The following is a 14,942-nucleotide window of genomic DNA, read 5'->3' on the forward strand; positions in this document are numbered from 1 at the left end:
GGGGTGGGGGAGTGGCAGGGGAGGAGCAGAGGTGACTGAGCAGCGAGGTTTTACGTCTTTATTATTATTATTATTAATATTAATATTATTACCGAAGTATTTCACGTCCAGAGCTAAGACACGACTACAAACACAACACATAGAAAATTAATAAAATAGAACTTTGTTTTCTTCTGAGGCTCCTCTTCTTACTTCTAGGTAGTATGTGCTCCTTCCAGTGGCTTTGGGGAGGGGCTGGGAGAGAGGTCTGGGGTCAGGGAGTCTTCGAGGCCCCCGCTGAGGGGACTGCGAATCTACCATTGAACCGTGCACGGGCGACATGGACGAAATGAGACGCGACACGGACAAGAGCATTTTGCTCTGCTTCCAGGAAACATCAAGTGAGTCCGGTCCTCAGTTCTCCCGCGGGAGCCTGTTCGGGCCGAGGCGGTTCTGCGGGCGTGGAGGCGGCGCTGGGGTGCCGGCTGGGCTCAGGCAGCGCGGCCTCCCAGCGCCCAGCGAGCGCTCTGCGGGCGGGGGCGTCCAGGAGAGCGCGGGGCCCCGCCTGTCGCGCTCTGGAGAGCAGGTCCCCAGGCTCCCCCGCCCGCAGAGCCTTCCCCGGAGCTCTCCGCTGCCCTCCGTTCCCCGCAGGCGTCTCCCTTCGCGTCCCCCCCGCCCCCTGCCAGCGCCTTCATTCGGCCGGTTTTTCTTCTTCCTCCTCGGCACTGAGCTGAGACGCGCTGAGCAGTTTGCTCTCCTTTTTCCACTTCATGCGCCGGTTCTGGAACCAGATCTTGATCTGCCGTTCCGTCAGGCACAGGGCGTGCGCGATCTCAATGCGCCGCCGCCGCGTCAGGTAGCGATTGTAGTGAAACTCCTTTTCCAGCTCCAGCGTCTGGTAGCGCGTGTAGGTCTGGCGGCCGCGCCGGCCGCTGGGCCCAAAGGAGGAACCTGTTACGCAGAGAGGAGATGTTGAGGCCTGGGGTCACCAAGGCCAGAACCCCCCTCCCCCATTCGACCCTCAAACGGGGACTCTAGCCTGTCCCGGGCTGTCCTCCACTCTCTCTGGTTCCCTGGCCCCCCTTTCCACACTTCTCCAGCGCCCCCTCCAGATTCCCTCCGGGCCTCCTAGGCTTTTGCCTTCTGTCTAGATTCTCGGTGGGGGGATGGGAGGAGCAGTTTTAAATCCCACCTGAGCCTAGGGGGAGGGGCTGGAGAAGCACTGGCCAGGTGTGTCTCTTCCTAGACGCATCTTTTCTTTCCATCTGGCTCCCCCACCACCCCGTGATAGATTCCGGCCCTTAATCTGTAATGACGTGGATCGATCCGTAGTCAGCATTAAGGGCTCCTCACTTTCGTGTCCCGTTAATGGACATCAATTTGGGATTTAAGACCGACAAATAACCCAACCTGAGACCCCGGCGCCTGCTTTTCCCTCTCTCCGACTCCGCCCGCTCCCTCTCTTTCTTCCCCTTATTCTCCCCCCCTCCCCTGACTACCACCCCTTTCCGGGTGCCTCCTCTTTCCCCAGCCCCCGACCCCCAGGGAAAACCAGTCCGGGACAGACTCGACTCTCCCTCGCCAGCGTCACGCCGCCCCCCTTCCCATGACGTACTCCGTTTTTAATGAACAGTCTTGGGGTGGGGGACCGGGCCAGAGCTGGGGGCGCCAGGGAGAGCCCAGCCACTGGCTGCGCGGGCTCTGCCTGCCTCCCTGACCCGGATCTCGGCTGCGGCCTGGCCCTCGCAGAGAACCCACTCGCTCCCCCTGGCTCGGAGTGCATCTGGGACTTTGCAAACTTTGCAACTCCTGAGGGCGTGAGGGCAGCGCGGGAGATCGAGGCAGGCGCCCAATCTTCCTTAAGCTCCAACCCGAGAGGCTCTCTCCGTGGAAGAATTGGGGGAGGGGGGCTCTCTAGTTCTGATTCTGGGGGGGAGCCCGCGGGGGTCGCGGCAGCCGCAGCAACTCTCACTCACTGTTGCATGAATTCATCCGCTGCATCCAGGGGTAGACCGGGGTGGAGCACTTCTGCTCCTCGGTCTCGCCGAACACGCTCTTGTCCTGCGCGCAGTCGGACTTCCGCGGCTCCGGGTGGAACGGGGGCGGCTCGTCGGCGCCCGAGAGCGCGCAGGCCGACTCCTTCTCGCGGTAGAAGGCCGGCGCCGGCCCGTAGTCGCAGGGCGCCGCCCGGCCGTAGCCGCCGCCGGCCGGCGGGTAATAGGAGGAAGCAGCAAAGCCCTTGTCCTGGCCGGGCCCGGGCCCGTAGGGCGCGGGGTAGTGCCTCAGAGGGTCCGCATAGCCCGACGAGTAGAGCGGGAGCTGGCCCAGGAAGGACTCCTGCCCGCTGGCCAGAGTGACGGGGAAGGTGGAGTTCACGAAATAGGAACTCATTGGGAGGGGAGGCGCGCGCGGCCGCTGCTGCTCCGCCGGGTTTATGATTTGTTGTGTTTTATAGTCCGAGCGCCGCGCCTATTAGTAGTATATCTGAGATTGGGTTTTAGCTGAGGGGGGATGGCGAGGTGCCAGTGAGGGCCAGAAGGAAATACAACCATCTGATCCAACACTGACCAATGGCAGAGGCAGGAATTGTCAAATAGCACCCAGGAGGAGCGCAGCCCGCGCGAGGGACCCGCGCACAAACCTATCAACCTTTTTTTCCTCCTTCTTCTCCTTCTGCTTTTTTTCTCTCTCTCCCCAACAGCACAACGCGTCCCGTTCCACCTACGTAGGATCTGCGAAAGAGGCGTCTGTGCCTTTGAGGGAGGAGGGAGCACTTGGATTGAGACCACCCCATCCTCCAGTGATTAAATAAATATATCCCTCCCCTCCCCACGCAGAATAGGAAAAAGTTAATTGTGTTTTCAGAAAAGTTAACCCCTGACTTGCTTGAGCCCCATTCCCTCAAGAGAAGGTGGGTAAATATCTCCGAATCTCGAATCTCAGTCTCCCTAGAAGAGAACTAAAGCAGAAGGCTGGTTTCTCGGGTTTTGTGTTGGTAGAAGAGAAGAGTTCTCCGCTGATTAGCATCGCTTTCAGAAATCGAGAAGCAAAAGAAGAAGAAACCATCTCCTTCCCAGGTTTTGAAAACCGTTTTTCCTGTTTCTCAGATCTACTCCCGAGCCTGGGCTTATTATTCCTATTTCTCTACAGCTCTTGTAGTCTGAGAGGCAGGCCAGAGGACCCAGAAGACTGGGAATTGGGAGGAGGGTCTGAGCCTAAAAGCTTCTCCCTTTTGCTGTGCAGCTAGGCTCAGAGCTTCTTGGAAGGCTACCGCTGCTGCTGCCCAAGATATCTTGCCTGGTCCTAGTATGTACTGCTTGCTCTTGGCACAGGAAGGGGCACTGGGAAGAGGGGGATAGGGAGAGGAGGGGTGAGAAGTTTGTCTGATCCCTGTCCTGCCTGCAACCCTCCCTCCACCCAACTTCCTACCCCAAAAGACATTAGAATATCCTGGGCTACAAATTCTTAGTATCAAGGTGTCTCAGCACAGGGAAGAAAATTGTTCCTCCTCCAGTTTCAGGTCCTCAAACCCTCCTGCTTTTGGAGACAATCAGAAACCACTGGGAAGAGAGGAGCCATCGCTCCTTTTCCAGGTCTCTCCAGAAGCTGGCAGTTCTTTTTTAATTAATTCTTTCTCAAGACGGTTTTTGTTTCATTTTATAAAGGGGAGGGTTGGGTCCTCCTGGGGCCGCAGCAGGCAGCTTACCACCATCCTTCCGTATCCCCTCTCCAGATGCTCACTACCCTTCTGTCTCTCAGCATCTCTACAATCCCTCCCACCTCTCATATTTGTATCACCAGCCTGCTGCCTACAAGCTTTGGTGTGAGAGTGTGTGTACATCTCTGACTCTTATTTTAGGAAAATGAGCATTGGAATCAGCCTGGAAGACTGAACCACAGTGTATTTTCAACATTCTAATGTGCATAAAGGATGACAAGCTTTGGACCTGGGGCCAGGAATGGGTCAGAATGTGGGACAAAACCTGATCATGAAGGGACCAGGCTGACCCTTCTCTGACTTGTTCTTTGGACTCCTTTTTGTGGGCCAAATCTGCCTACTGAAGATGACACAAGACACTAGGAAAAGTGGTAAAGGATTGAGGTTAGTGACCAGGGATGGAACTTGATTGTTGCAAAGTGGCCCACAAGGTTCCCTAAACTTAAGACAACTTCTTGGCTGTGCCTTCATGGTTAAGTGGCTATTCCTGGTTGTCCCATCAACCACTTCCCAGCCCCTCTTGGGGAGGGGGTTGTCAAGATTTAAAAAATAAACTCTAGCCTCCTGATGATGCAGAGTCATAAGTGCTCAAATCCAGCTGTGATTAGGCCCACTCCTGGAAAGGAATGGAGGACATTTGGGCTGGAGGAGCAAGGTGGGGAGAGTGCCTTGTATACCTCCCTCATCCTTGCTATTGAGGCTGGGCCTTGGGCCTCAGCCCTCCCTCCCTCCTTTCTGGTCGCAGTGTCCTCCAACTAGGACTGTTTGGTATGGGCTTTCCCATGAAGCCTGGATAACATAAGATTCAGTGAGAGATGAAGCCTTCCCCTATGATAGAAGCAGGAAAACAATCGCCTTATCCTTAGAGTCATAGCCCCAAATTAACCTCACCTCTGCAGGTTGCCTGTCGTGAGATGGAGCCGCAAAGGCAGGGCCTGGGCGCCTGGAGTCGGGCATGAAAGGAAATAGCGCCTCATCGCTCTTATCTAAGCCCAGAGGTATTTATGAGCGTTTATTCGTCTGATCCGTTTGTTTGGGAGAAAGAGCAGGCAGGCAGGGCTGGGCCAGAGGCTGCCTGACTTCTGGAGTCAGATCTCTATGAATCTGTCTGTGGTTGCATCCACCGTCGTCGGTCTGTCTCCAAGAGGGAACATATAAATACACAGTGGGCACAGCCATCTGCTGGTCTGGGGTGTCTCTCCTTGCTCAAGGAGGAGGTGTGTGTACGGAGAGGTGGATGTAAATGTGTCCTAAGTCTTGAGTACACAACAGAAGGATTGTATAGAAATCCCATTGGCAGGACTTTATAATTGTAATTCCCTGAGCTGTGAATCTGTGGTCCTGTGGACGTACACACATTCCAGCTCCCCGGTAAATGTTGAAGTTGTGTTCAGCTCCAGAGTAGAATTCTGCACGGGTAATCTCAGGGAGGATATTTGCCAGTAGGTGTTTGGAGGGGAGGGGTATTGAGACATTGTCCAGGCTTCCCACTTCCTCTTAGCTGCAAAGTTCCCCCCACCCCCGGCTCTTAAGAGTTGTGGGCAACTTCCCCCACCCCAATCTCAACTGATTGGGGTGGGGTGAATTCAAACATCTCAACCCAATTCTTCCTCTGGATTCTATGATTCTCTGGATTTGGGGAACATATAGATTCCCAGAGGAGCAGTGTGGCCTCTCCCAATCTTTGAGAGCAGTTTACAGGGAACACTGCCTTAAAATTGGCTCCTCCAAAGCAAGGTACAAATACATTTCCATTATGCAAATGAATGGCATCTTCTCTGTTGGAGGGGGGAGCAGTGGCTCTCAGCTCCCTCTCCCCAGGCCCATGGGCACCCTAAGAGCCCTTAGAGGTTTCAACCCTCTCTACAGCCGCCTTCCCCTCTCCATCTGTCCTTCCGATTGTCCGCAAGAAAAACCTCCGAGGGGCTCAAGACTTTCAAGGAGCACTCCTTTGGGGGCTCCTGCACCGGGCCGGGCCTTCCAGCCGCCAGAAAGTCACTCTCTGCTCAAGAGCTGAAAGGGCTGCTCCTGCGACGCAGACTCGAAAGGCGCCAGAGGCTCAGGCCTCAGAGACCGCGCGTTTGCCCCTAGTACCACTGGGCCCCTCGACTTCGGCAGCTCCTCCAGCTCCACACCCCGTAACACCTAGGCCTGCCTGGCACCAGAGGCAATTTCCTGGAGCCCCCCTCCCAGGAACTGGGGCCACAGCACCTTGAAAGGAGCGGCCAAAGCTTCCTCCTGCGGCTTGAAAGCCCGAGCTAATCAGTAACCCGTGAGACGGGCCAATATTCAAACTCGGCGGCAGCGGCGCGTACCCTCGCCCTCGCCACCCCCTCCTGGGAAAGCAGTCGGCTTCAGCGGGTGTGAGGAGTCGGGCAGGAACGGAAATTACAATGCTTTGCTTCCTTAATGATTGATCCCCACTCCCTGCTTTTTCCCAAAGCATGTTTGTGTCGATTTCGCTTGAAATGATCGGGAATGGGGAAGGGGACACACACTCACTTGCAGACACCAACAATTTCCAGAAAGCTCGGTTCAGTTCTTTCACCATACACTCAACCGGCCAAGGAACTGGCAAGACCCACCAGTCAACCCGGAGAACACAGACTCGGTTTGTCTTTTGACAACCGAGTGGAACTGCCCGGGCCGGCGCCTCCCCTGCAGGACCCCTCCCTTGGCCGAAAAGAAAACCAAATAAACCTTGAACAGCCTTGGCCTCGGATGGATCTCCCTAGCGGCCCTGGTGATCCCCTCTTGAGTTTGGCGGGGACGTCGGGGAGAGGGCTCTCGACTCTGATCCCCCAACCCTTTGATTCAGGGCCTCGTGCCCGCCAGATGCAGTATTAGTCCTTTTAAAATATGCCCTAGGAAAAAGCCGCTTCCCCCAGTCAGCCGCCAGGTTTGGAGCTGGGATGGGCCTGACAAGAGAGAGGGATCCTCGTTCTCCAATCCACATGTGGGCAAGCTGGAACCAAGATCCAGCGGAAGGTGATAATCTGGGCCGAAAGTCCCCAGAATCCCGCCGAACCTGAGCGGCTGGGGGCTCGGGGCGTGGGGCCGGGTTCAGGCAGCGTCGCTGGGCTTGCGGCGCCGAAGCCGCATGTCTCCAAACGGACGGTAGATGGCAGCAAACCGCATAATTTGGGTCAGAGAGAACTGTCTAAGGGATGATTTATACCCCGCCAAGACTACAGGAGAAAAAGACCTTTAGTCTGGGTAGGTTTGGGGAATTTTTCCTTTGAGAATAGGCTCCGAGTGCCGCGGGTGCTGGCCGAGAACTTCTCTGGCTTCGCAGCCGAGGGGTCCCTTCAGGCCCCCATACTGGGCCTGCTTCGAGGGCATCTACCTGTGCCACCAGGGGCCCCCTCCCGCGCCACAAGTGGCTCTGTCTCTCTCTTCTCAGCTCAGTATTGAGAAGGCCAATATTCCCCTATGCGCATCCAGACCCTGCAATCCCTGGGCCACCAGAGACCTGAGATTGAAATCTCTGCATCTGGTCCTTAAAAAGAGGAAAGCAATCACCTATTTCTGCAAACCAAACTAAATCACAGTCTCTCCTGCTTCTCGAGCCCTAAGTCCCTTATCTCTCAGCTGGCAGCTTCCCCAGAACACCTCTCTATTTTTAAGTCTTCACCTAGCGACTGGCGCCTTCTTCAACCCCACCAGCTACTTTAGGAATCTCGGCCTCCCTCCCCACGGTTCTTCTCCAGGCTCCCCCCACCCCCCACCCCAGGCCTGGCTCAGGAATGGAATCAGGCGCCGGAGGGACAAGACTAGCTGTCTGAGCTCAGTGCCAGGCAGCTTTCTAGTCCAGACACCATCAAATCCCTAATGGGAATTTCTTTTAATTTTCTTTATTTTTCTTTTGTGTTTCCATGCCTAAAACAACAACGTGTTAAACAGCTTCTTCACAATCACCACATTTGGATCCACGAAAGTTTGAAACGTTTCCACATCAGACACACATGGCAATTTTCTCCTCCACAGAAATCCACACACCCCACACCAATAAAACGCAAGGTACAGAACCACTATTACACAGAAACCAACACGCTGTAGCCTACCGCCGTTAAAAACCACAAAATTGTCTCCCTGCAGAGCCAGCCTCCCTCCTACGGGAGTGGCCAAAGATCTGAGCATTTTCAGGCAGGCTTCTTGGGAGGAGGGGGTCTCCCTTAATTTGGGTGCCTCCACCCACAGCCCTTTAATTTCAGACATATTTCCGAAGGGAGATAATGAGTATTTCTCTGTGAATTGTTCTTTCTGTATCTCTCTAGCCGCCTGCTCGCCCTCGCTGGCCTCAACGGAGATTCCAGGCCCTCCAGAGACCAGGACGTCTCTCAGCGCCACCGCCCCTCGTGCCAACACTGCCGGAAAGCCACGGATATCCGTACCCACACCGGGCAAGAGAACTGTGCTGGGGCAATTGGGGGAGGCCGGAACCAGGGAGAGATGGTGGGAGGGGGAGGGGGTGCAAACCCTCAGAGGCCGTAGCAACCGGCTTTATGCAGGCACCCCAAGCCCAGACACCCCCTGTCCTTTCTTTCACAGCCCTCTAGCTTAAAGCTCTTCTCCCAGCTTAAAAAGGCCACTTAGAGCTCGCCTCCGTGGCCCCTTTAGGTTCCTCCGACCGTCTTCCCTGCCTTGCTTCTCCTCCAGGAAGCAACCACCCCTCTCTCAGCCATCGAATTTCCTAGGCAGCCTCTCCCTGCAGCGCCCAGAGGTGGGGTTCAGCCCTGTCTTGGAAGAGAGGGGGAGAGAGACAAACCCAAGCCCCACCCCCTACAAAACCGATGCAAAAGAATAAGAAGAAAACTGTAGAATCTCCCTTACCTTTGCAGACCTTGGGGTTTCTTTCCTCCGATCGAAAGGGGTGGGAGAAAGGGGGGGGAAAGAGCGTTCGGTTTCTTCTTCATCTTCCAGATAATATTGTCCCAACCTGTGAGCCGTTGTTTCCCCTTCTCTGACTTGGGAGAGAGGGTGTTTCGCTTTTCTGATATTTGCATAGAAAATGGAGTAAGTTCTGGCTTTGAAAAATGGTATCAGGCTGCAGTCCTGGGCAGATTGTCCATTTACTCTCCATGATGACTAAAATCCCAGATCAGCAAGCAAATTAACTTAAAATTATTTTTGGTTCTCTCTTTTGTGTAATTCCCACCCCTCCTTCTCTCTCTCTCTCTCTCCCCCGCTCTCTCTTCTTTTCTCTCCCCATCGGTTTTCCTCTCTCTCTTTTGCTTTATCGAGCTGATACTGAAGTATAAAAATATCAAGAGGCTGGAGCCCTGAAGGACGACAGTGCTCCGACCTAGGTGTGGTGTCCAAAAGAATGCTGCATTATAACCACCAGGGAAATGATAAAAAGTTCATGTTCACGATCGCCCGGCCACATGACCGGCGCTGGCCAATCGCTGGATTCAACCACTCATAAACTTCTATCACAAAGTTGTAAATTTTCATAAAACAACAAGGAATTTATTGCATTTCTTCATGGCTGCTCCACCAGCAACCCTTTTCTCAGTCGCCATCTTCTTTTCTTCTCCTTCTCGATTTTTGGGGAAACCCCAATCTGAGAAGGTGTGAGATTTGGGGAGTGGGGAATCAGATAGAGGAGGCACAAGCATCCATCTGGGAAGGGGGTTCTTTTTGGAACCTCGCTATTCTCACTGGAGCTCTGTCCTTTTCTAGTAAAAATTCACTGCAAAACCTCCACACAGGGTCTTTTCTAAGGCAATTTGGGGGTGAGCTGGGAGCAACAGCCAATGTCCAGAGCTGCCACTAGCCTCAGGGCAAAATGAAAGCGTCAAGGCCCCCTTTCCCCCTCTGAGTGCCCCCCTCACTCCCAGCCCTATAGATGGCAAGACCCCACCTGTGAGGGCTTGTAGCACTGCGGGTGTGGGGGCCATAGATCCCCTAGGGCCTAGCTTTTGCCCCAAGTAAGGTGGCCCTAATGGAGACCAAGGCAGACACTCTAGCCACCGAATGATTGCCTCTGCACCCCAGGAATTGGAGGAGAGCAAAGCCGGACCTGGACACTTGGCTCTCTCGCCCAAATGTGCACTTGCCCAGGTTCCAAGGACAACTCCCCATGCCCTCTGTGGGGGGAGGGGGTGGTCTGCGGTCCTTAATGTGGGTACCGCAGGTTTAGGAGCCTTTTACTTACAAATTTAGAGTAAACAGATTCTCCTAAACCACGCTTCCTTCCAATCCTCTTCCCTTTTCCATACCCAATGCCTGTTTTTTAAATTTAAATAAGCCAGGATTATAATCGAATAAATACTAAAAAATCAGCTCCGAAGGTCTAGACGGCGTCCTCCGGTATTTCTCTCTCAATCGAGGGGATATTTTGGAGCCAAACAACCCAAATTCACCCCGGGTTTCCCAGGTCCCCTGATATACGCCGGTATTTTGAATCGAGCTACCAGCGCCCAAATTCAGGAAAGGAAATAACCTCCCTCGCAAAATGTTTTTCTTTTTCTCTTTGTACCCCAGAGAAGATTTCCAGGTTGCCGGCATCGTGGACAGCGGGCAGAAAAGCGCGGCGGCAGCCGGCGGAGCCCGGGCGGCCGGGCGGCCCGGCGGCCCGGCGGCCCGGCGGCCGGGGCTCAGAGCGGCCGGGATGCGGCCACAGCAGCGGGTAACTCGCAATGCTCAGCCTCTCGCTCCCGGAGCTCATTTTTTTCTCCCCCAATTTTAAGTTTTACTTGGGTCCGTGGGTCAATTTAGAATGAGGTCAATTAAATGAAAGTAAAATAAATTGAAATAAAATAACCGAATAGCTCTTGCGGAAAATATTTGCGGGCTGAACGGAAAGCCGGGCGCATCTCGAGGTTGGAGGCCTGTCTGGGCGGCCGGGAGGTTTCTGCTCGCCCGCCCGGCCTGTGCCCAGCGCCGCCTGCCCACCCACCCTGCCCACCCACCCGCCGGCCAGAGAAGGAGTGGATTTGGGTGGTCACCTTCCCTTTCCTTCTGCTCTTCCTTAGCTTGGGGCCTAGCACTTTGGATTTCAGCTCTGTATGTTTGTGTCCCGTGGCGGTGCCGAGCCACAGCCTGGTGTGAAGGCTTGGATGAGGAAGGGTCTGTGGAACTCTGGGGTTTGGTTTGGCTTGGTTTTGTGAATGTGTGTGACTGAGCGTGTGGACTCAAGGACGTGTTTACTTGGGGGCAAATGTGAGTCTGTGTGTTTATAAGCCAATGTGTGAGTGTTACCCTGGTATGTATAAATGTGTCTGTGAGTGAGTGTGAATGTAGGTTTACTTGTATGAGTGAATGTGAATACATGTGTTCTGGAAAGGGTTTGGGATGTGTGAATGCTTGTATATTTATTTGTGAACATAATGAATATGGGTATTTGTGACTGTATGACAAGGTCTATATTTATGTGCAATGTCAGCCTGTAACTAGATGTGATTGTGTGCGTTTGTGTGCCAATGTGTGTTCAAAAAAAGAAAGTAAAGGGACTACATATGTGTGGTATCTGGCCAGAGCAAGGGACACAAGGAAAAAAAGAGCAGATACCAGCACATTAAGAAATGAGCCGCAGCAGAAGCTGGGCACCGGTATGCATGACCCTCTCACCCACTCCCAGCCTTAGAGAGACAGAAAAGAGGACATACATTTATTTTTAATTTCTTTTATTTCTCCATCTTTCAGATATACACAGAACGGAAGGAGGATCACAGGGCTGGCAGGAGCAAGGAGCAGCGGGCAGACCAGGTGCACACAGGGGACACTGGAGCTAGTTGGTGGGTCCTTGGGGCTCCCTAAGGCCCCTTCAGTGCCACTACTGGGAAGGCAGGGGGCTCAGGAAGGCAGGGAACCACACAGAGTCCAGACTCACAGACCACAAAGACAGCATCAAAGAGGGGGCTTACAAAACAACAAGATTTTACCAAAGACCTTACAATTAGCGACATGAAGGGGAGGCAAATTCCAGAAAGCTACAGAACAGGTAGATGATGTCCTTTCCATATTGTACAAAACAAACCCGACGGACTTTCCTATAGGTAGTATTTTTTTTCAGTGTTAAGAAACCAAAATTTCACCTTCTCTCCTTAAAAAAATTTTAACTGCTTTCCATTTAAATAGTTTTGTTTTTTGTTTTCCTCTCTATTTGACTTGAGTTTCCTGGTTCAGTTCCCAGGGCTGAGCTTCTCTCTTTCTCTCCCTTTCTCTTGTCTCTTCCTCTGCCCCTCACTCTTCCTCATCCTCCTCCACCTCGGCCTTGTCCTGGCTGGCGGCCCCGGGGCCTGAGGTCTTGTTCTCTTTTTTCCACTTCATGCGGCGGTTCTGGAACCAGATCTTTATCTGTCTTTCCGTGAGGCAGAGCGCGTGCGCGATCTCGATGCGCCGCCGCCTCGTCAGGTAGCGATTGTAGTGAAACTCCTTCTCCAGCTCCAGGGTCTGATAGCGGGTGTAGGTCTGGCGTCCTCGCTTGCGGTCGGTCCCTGCGCAGAGTATTTACGGGAGAAAAATCAGTGCGTGCAGAACAAGCCATGACAACGAAAACCATGCTAGTGACCCTGGAGTGCGACTCTAGGCCTGGCCTGAGGGCTTTTCGCAAAAAGAAAAGGAGACAAACCGCCTTATAGGTCCAGTCTACCCCCTCTCCCATCCTGTTATGGAATGAGGAGGAGGTGAGAATTTGCAGATTTCCTTGGCAAAGTGGAGTTGGTCTGAGGGCAGTTGCCCTCTGATGACTGTTTTTGAATGAGTGGCTGAGGTTCAGGCTGTCCTGCCTGCCCACCTGCCCAGACTCTCAGCCCTCCAAAGCAATCTTTGGGCCTCCGGGAAGGCACAGGGGGAGAGGAGACACAGCAGCCTGCTTTGGGGTGGAACACTCAGTACCTGGCTGGTGGGGGCAGACGGGCAGGGGAGAGCTTCCCAGGTTAGGCCCCAAACCCTGAGGAGGCTGGAGGGAGGTTGTGCTGGGGGAGGTGCTGGTGCCAGCCCTCCTAGGAAGGAGACAGTGGGAGGAGGGGTTGGGGGCATAATTTCAAGTCAGATAAAAGCAAAGCTGAAATGTTTATGAGCAGAAAAATTTGGGCTTTAATAAATCAGCTGGAAAGGCAGTTGAATTATGGAGCAGGTAATGGGGACTGTGACCACTAATTCTGATGGAATAAGAGCTGGGCTTCTCCTGGCCCTCAACCCTGGCTGGACTGGGAGCCTCTGACCACACATCTTGGGTCTCCTGGATCTTGAGAGAAGCCTTGGAGTTCAGGGCAACAAAAGAAGGCTGTCTGGGACAGGCTTGTCAGGAGACCCCCACAGAGCCTCTGGTCTCTTGGGGTTTCTGCAGTAGCTGCCTCAGTGGCCTGCACTCTCTAACTCTTGATTTGACTTCTTGGAGTCCTTGTTTCTCCCCCAAGAGGACATCCATCCTTCTGAAAGGACACTTGCAAACTTGTTGGCCAGTTCTCCAGGGGTGCTAGGAAGGGCACCTGAGGAAGTCAGCTGGCCTCCCCATGAGGCCTCTGCTCCTTTCTCTAGTTCTCCTGCCTCCCCCTTCCCAAGTTCACTGGGGGGTCAGAAGCCTCTCTCTTTTGGCCTCAGTCCCCCTCTCTCCACCTGCCTCTGTGTCCCTGACTGAATCCTCATCTCCTTTCACACGCCCTCCTCCCGCCAGGCCTCTAGAGCCCACCTCTAATTGTCCAGAAGGGAATAATGGGGGAGCGGGTTGGCTGGAAGGAAAGGGGGAGGGGAGAACTGCTCAGAGCTACAGCCCCCTCCCCCAGACCTTATCCAAGCTGGGGCTGAGGGGACACACCCAGAGATGAGATCCCCGGCGGGGGAAGGGAGAAGGGAGGGGGGAGACCCTAATGGCTATTCTCTGCAAACCCCAGCCTTCCTCCGCAAGACAAACGGCCTCGTCTCCAGCCCGTGCCGGCGCGGCTGATAAATATTTAAAGCTAAAAGGCCGGGAGGAAGGGTGGGGGGTGGGCTGGGAGCTCAGAGCGCCGCGGCGTCGGCGAAGAGGGATCCGCCAGGAAAGCAGAGCGAGCCTGAGAGCACCAAGCAAAAATGGGAGGGGGGCGGCGCGCCGCGTCGCGGCTCAGGGGGAGGGGGCCGCGTCCCCAGGGCCGACCTCCTACCAGGAGCACTCTGGACGCGAAGAGGGGCGGTTGGCCGGGAAGGGGGCGCCTTCCGGGATATGTGCCCGGGCCACTGCGGCTCGGGACGGCTCGGTGCGCGGCGTTACCTGAGCTTCGCATCCAGGGGTAGATCCGGAAGTTACTCTCGGCCGCCAAGTCCGAGTCCCTCTGCTCCTTGGCGCCCGCCGCCTTGGCAGAGTCGCCGGGACACACCCCGGAGAGGTTCTGCTCAAAGGGCGCGCAGTGCATGTTGAAGGAACTCGGCTCGAGCCCGTAGCCGGCCGCGTAGACGCCGGCTGCGCTCTGGCCTGCCATGCCCCCCCCGCCGGGGTACAAGCCCTGCATCGAGGCGGCGAAGGAAGCGCCCGAACCGGCTCCATAGCCCGGGCGCTGGGGGTTGGAAGCAAACGCACAAGAAGTTTGTTCGGGGAAGGCTCCGGTAGCGAAAACCGAACTTGCGGCAGGATATTTAGAAAATAAAGCATTCGCATAATACAATGAACTCATAATTTGGCCGGATGATTTGTAGGCAGGGACGTTTTAGTGTCGGTTTTACGAGATTCCTTGATATATTACAGAATTAGAGTCCAGATTTACACCAAAAAGGACCCCCTTTTTCCTCTCTGGACCACGTGACCCCACCCACGTGACGTCCCCTCAGCCAATGGCCGAGCAGCCTCCCCACGGCTCCCGGTAATGTGGAAAAAATTGTGTGGCGTTGGATTTATAAAATATGATCAATAATGAATGGGAAAGCCAGGCCCTGTGGATTGGGGCTGGGGGGCTCCAGGGCCGCTGTCGACCCCCGTGGGCTGGAGGCAGCTTGCAGGCGAGATTTGGGGGAGGAAGGGATTGAGTGGAAGGGAAAATAAATAACCTGAGATCCGAGTTGTCACCACCCCCCCCATCCTCCCCAGCCCGTTACCCAGCCAGAAACAAGCGCAGGGATTGCACACAACTGGTGGGTGGGGGCGGGCAGGCCAGGTCTTTATTAATCTGGAGCGATTCAGCCTTGCTGGCCCTTTGGGGAAACTTGGTCCGGACTTGGTCCGTTTCTCCTGAGGTGAGGCGCGAGGTGAGCCTGGCCTCACGCTTTCTGTGTGTGCGGCCCAGACAGAACGGGCAGGGATGCAGCGAGGTTTCGTGGGCGCTCC

The 14,942-nt window shown here is 54.7% G+C and overlaps 3 protein-coding genes across 4 annotated transcripts in view; all 3 read right to left on the bottom strand.

Moving 5' to 3' along the window:
- Positions 1-9,029, bottom strand: part of HOXB3 (homeobox B3) — a 54,750-nt gene extending 45,721 nt beyond the window's left edge. Inside the window, exon 1 of the mRNA XM_043470476.1 lies at positions 8,531-9,029. The gene's annotated coding sequence lies outside the window, so the exon portion shown is untranslated. The remainder of the gene's footprint in view (positions 1-8,530) is intronic.
- On the bottom strand, positions 45-7,394 carry HOXB6 (homeobox B6). The gene is made up of 2 exons (XM_043470572.1): positions 1,956-7,394; positions 45-930 (listed from the first exon to the last, which is right to left on the bottom strand). Exons 1-2 carry the CDS (start codon positions 2,368-2,370, stop codon positions 671-673), a joined length of 675 nt encoding a protein of 224 aa, XP_043326507.1. The 5' UTR covers positions 2,371-7,394; the 3' UTR covers positions 45-670.
- Positions 9,030-11,326: 2,297 nt separating the features above from the next.
- HOXB7 (homeobox B7) lies at positions 11,327-14,399 on the bottom strand. 2 transcript variants are annotated; one of them, XM_043470573.1, is made up of 2 exons: positions 13,896-14,395; positions 11,327-12,141 (listed from the first exon to the last, which is right to left on the bottom strand). In XM_043470573.1, exons 1-2 carry the CDS (start codon positions 14,293-14,295, stop codon positions 11,888-11,890), a joined length of 654 nt encoding a protein of 217 aa, XP_043326508.1. In that variant the 5' UTR covers positions 14,296-14,395; the 3' UTR covers positions 11,327-11,887. The 2 variants fall into 2 exon arrangements, with proteins under 2 accessions (XP_043326508.1, XP_043326509.1); XM_043470574.1 differs by having other exon boundaries at positions 12,006-12,141; positions 13,789-14,399.
- Between the last annotated feature and the right edge of the window lie 543 nt (positions 14,400-14,942).

The sequence above is a fragment of the Cervus canadensis genome, chromosome 1 (genome assembly GCF_019320065.1).
Source record: "Cervus canadensis isolate Bull #8, Minnesota chromosome 1, ASM1932006v1, whole genome shotgun sequence".
Taxonomy (NCBI): domain Eukaryota; kingdom Metazoa; phylum Chordata; class Mammalia; order Artiodactyla; family Cervidae; genus Cervus; species Cervus canadensis.

Bases quoted from the DNA above. Each gene is read 5' to 3' on its own strand.
- HOXB6 (XM_043470572.1), bottom strand. From the start codon at position 2,370: ATGAGTTCCTATTTCGTGAACTCCACCTTCCCCGTCACTCTGGCCAGC. The intron at 931-1,955 runs GTGAGTGAGAGT...TCTGCGTAACAG, and splicing joins GCGGATGAATTCATGCAACA to GTTCCTCCTTTGGGCCCAGC.
- HOXB7 (XM_043470573.1), bottom strand. From the start codon at position 14,295: ATGAGTTCATTGTATTATGCGAATGCTTTATTTTCTAAATATCCTGCC. The intron at 12,142-13,895 runs GTAACGCCGCGC...TACTCTGCGCAG, and splicing joins CCCCTGGATGCGAAGCTCAG to GGACCGACCGCAAGCGAGGA.